General features: G+C 63.3%; 1 protein-coding gene across 1 annotated transcript in view; it reads left to right on the forward strand.

The window, feature by feature from the left end:
* FCHO1 (FCH and mu domain containing endocytic adaptor 1) overlaps nucleotides 1–3,071 on the forward strand; it is a gene marked incomplete at its 3' end in the record, with an annotated part of 8,735 nt that extends 5,664 nt beyond the window's left edge. Inside the window, exons 12-19 of the mRNA XM_057387647.1 lie at nucleotides 120–141; nucleotides 223–277; nucleotides 373–551; nucleotides 629–653; nucleotides 1,542–1,604; nucleotides 1,711–1,753; nucleotides 2,344–2,435; nucleotides 2,514–3,071. Coding sequence (XP_057243630.1) covers nucleotides 120–141; nucleotides 223–277; nucleotides 373–551; nucleotides 629–653; nucleotides 1,542–1,604; nucleotides 1,711–1,753; nucleotides 2,344–2,435; nucleotides 2,514–3,071 — 1,037 coding nt within the window. The remainder of the gene's footprint in view (nucleotides 1–119; nucleotides 142–222; nucleotides 278–372; nucleotides 552–628; nucleotides 654–1,541; nucleotides 1,605–1,710; nucleotides 1,754–2,343; nucleotides 2,436–2,513) is intronic.
* Between the last annotated feature and the right edge of the window lie 180 nt (nucleotides 3,072–3,251).

The following is a 3,251-nucleotide window of genomic DNA, read 5'->3' on the forward strand; positions in this document are numbered from 1 at the left end:
ATCGCTGAATTCCCACATCCTATATCCCTGAACTCCCACATCCTATATCCCCGAATTCCCCCATCCCCAAATTCCCCCATCCCCACACCCCACCGCCTGACTCTCCCCTCCCTCCCCAGGGAATCTCCGGACACCGACCCGGTCAGTGCCTCAGTTTCCCCCACCCCAGCGCCACCATTCCCATACTGGGAGCACTGGGAATGTCCGAGCGTGTCCCTGCAGGGCTGCCCCGAGGTGGACGAGGACGGATTCACCGTGCGCCCGGACACAGCCCACAGTATCCTGGGAAAAAAATTAGGAATTTTGGGGTGATCCGAGGCGTTTTTTGGGGGGGAATTCCAAACATTGGGATTTGCCTTAACGGGGTTTCAGGCGAGGTGGAGAATCCCGGGTGTTCCTCCAGCGATTCCGACTACGACGAGGACGAGCCCCGTAAATTTTACGTCCACATCAAACCCGTGCAGCCGCGGGACGCGCCCGGCAGCGCCGAGGCCACCGTGGAGCAGCTCAAGGCCACCGTGGGAAATCTGATCCTGGCCCCCGGTGTTGGGGTGAGSCCGGGGGGCCGTGGGGGGACAGGCGGGAGCCCCTTTTGGGGTCACCTCATGTTTGTCCCCTTCTCTTGTAGGGCACCGTCAGGAGGCAGGCGTCCCGTGAGTGGCACTGCGGGGAGGGGCGGCGTGGGGAGGGGGCAGTCCCCCTTGGGGACATCCCATCATTTCTGAGAGCCCTTGGGGACATCCCATCATTTCTGACCCCCATTCCTTGGGGACATCCCACCATTTCTGACCCGCATTCCTTGGGGACATCCCATTATTTCTGAGAGCTGTCCCTTGGGGACATCCCATCATTTCTGAACCCCTTCCCTTGGGGACATCCCATCATTTCTGACCCGCATTCCTTGGGGCCATCCGATCATTTCTGAGAGCCCTTCCCTTGGGGACATTCTGCTGTCACTGACCCCCATTCTTGGGGACATCCCCTCATTTCTGAACCCTTTCCTTGGGGACATCCCATCCTTACTGAACCCTATTCTTGGGGACATCCCATTATTTCTAAACCCTTTCCTTGGGGACATCCCATCATTTCTGACCTCTTCCCTTGGGGACATCCCACTGTCACTGAGCCCCAATCCCTGGGGGCATCCCATCCTTCCTGAACCCCATTCTTGGGGACATCCCATTATTTCTAAACTGTTTCCATGGGGACATCCCATCATTCCTGAGAGCCGTCCCTTGGGGACATGCCACTGTCACTGGGGGCTGTCCCTTGGGGACATCCCATCATTTCTGAGAGCCTTTCCTTGGGGACATCCCACTATCACTGAGCCCCATTCTTTGGGGACATCCCATTCTTCCTGACCCCCATTTTTGGGGACATACCATCATTTCTAAACCCTTCCCTTGGGGACATCCCACCCTTCCTGAGCCCCACTCCCTGTCAGTCACCACCCCCGGGGGCCATCCCCCCCCTTCCCGAGCCACCCCAGAGCTTTGGGGTCCCGGTGGCTCCGTGTCCCCTCACGGTGACATCCCTCGCAGGACACGCGGCGTCCCTGACCCCGGCCTCGAGTGACACCGACCCCGAGGGGACACTGGCAGCGGGTGAGACTGGGCAGGGGGTCCTGGGGATGGGGGGGTGAACATCAGGGGGGTCCTGGGGTGGGTGACAATGGCCCTGCCACCCCCAGCGTGTCCCCTCTCCCTGCAGGTGACAGTGCGGGGAGGGGACTCCCGGTGGCACCGGTGAACAGGTACGGGGTGGGGTGGCATTGGGGTGGTCACAACGTGTCCTGAGTGGCATTGGGGTGGTCACAATGTGTCCTGGGGGGCATTGGGGTGGTCACACCCTGTCCTGGGGGTCATTGGGGTGGTCACAATGTGTCCTGGGGGGCATTGGGGTGGTCACAACGTGTCCTGGAGGGCATTTGGGGTGGTCACACCCTGTCCCCGAGGGGTCACACCTTGTCCTGGGGTCATTGGGGTGGTCACACCCATCCTGGGGGGCATTGGGGTGGTCACACCCTGTCCCTGTGGGGTCACAAAGTGTCCTGGGGTTCATTGGGGTGCCATGAGCTGGACACATCCCATCCCTGAAGGGTCACACCGTGTCCTGGGGGTCATTGGGATGGTCACACCCTGTTCTGGGGCAGCATTGGGGTGCCATGGTGTGGTCACACCCCATCCCTGAGGGGTCACACACCATCCTGGGGAGGCATTGGGGTGGTCACGCCCTGTCCTGGGGTGCCATGGGGTGGTCTCACCCTGTCCCTGAGGGGTCACACCCCATCCCTGCGGGGTCCCCAGCACCCTCCGAGCCCCCTCCCCTCTGTCCCTATCACAGCGTCCCCTCCAAGCCCCCCCAGGACCCGCTGCCCTCKGCCGCTCTTTTCGGTCCCCCCCTGGAGTCGGCGTTCGAAGCCGAGGATTTCCCGGGTGAGGATTTTGGGGAGGSTGTGGGCGACACGGGGACCCCCCGTATGTCACCACGCCCTGACCGGGGGTCTCCCGCAGCCCCCCGCTCCTACGTCCTCACCTCGTCCTCGTCGCCCTTCTCCTCCTCGTCCCCGGAGAACGTGGAGGACTCGGGGCTGGACTCGCCCTCTCACCCCGCGCCCGGACCCTCCCCGGATTCCCGACCCTGGACCCCACAGAGCCCCGGCCCCAAACCGGACCCTCCCGGACCCCCCCGACCCCGCAGCCCCTCGGGCCGCCTCCCGGAGCCCCCCAATTTCGCCGTTTTCAGCGGTCCCGGCGCCGAGGGGCTCTGGGGGGACGGGGGTGCCGCTCCCCGGGGTCGCAGCCGCTGCCTCAGCGGTCCCGGCCCGCGAGAAGCCCCCTCCCCCGATCCTTTTGGGGACCCCTCRGCCTGGGTCCGACCCCGCAGCCCCGCGGGGGAGCCGCCGCCCCCGACCCGTCCTTCCTCCAATTCGGCCTCATCGTCGTCATCCTCGCCCGCGCCCCCGAGCGGGGGGGAGTCCTGCAGCCCCTCCCCATGGAGCTGCCAAGGAGGGGGGGCGAGGCTGAGCGAGGGGGGCACGGCCGGGACCCCCCCATTGCAGTCGGAGCCGGGTGAGTGCCCCCCATTGCCCTGAACTGTGCCCCAAATTACCCCTAAATCTGTTCCTTATTATCCCTAAATCTACCCCATAACTCCTGAACTGTGCCCCAAATTAACCSTAAATCTGTTCCTTATTATCCCTAAATCTATTCCCCATTACCCCTACATCTGCTCCCCCAAAACCCCTAAAT

Source organism: Malurus melanocephalus, unplaced genomic scaffold (assembly GCF_030028575.1).
Source record: "Malurus melanocephalus ecotype Western Australia unplaced genomic scaffold, MMel_1.1 scaffold_1281, whole genome shotgun sequence".
Classification (NCBI taxonomy): Eukaryota; Metazoa; Chordata; class Aves; order Passeriformes; family Maluridae; genus Malurus; species Malurus melanocephalus.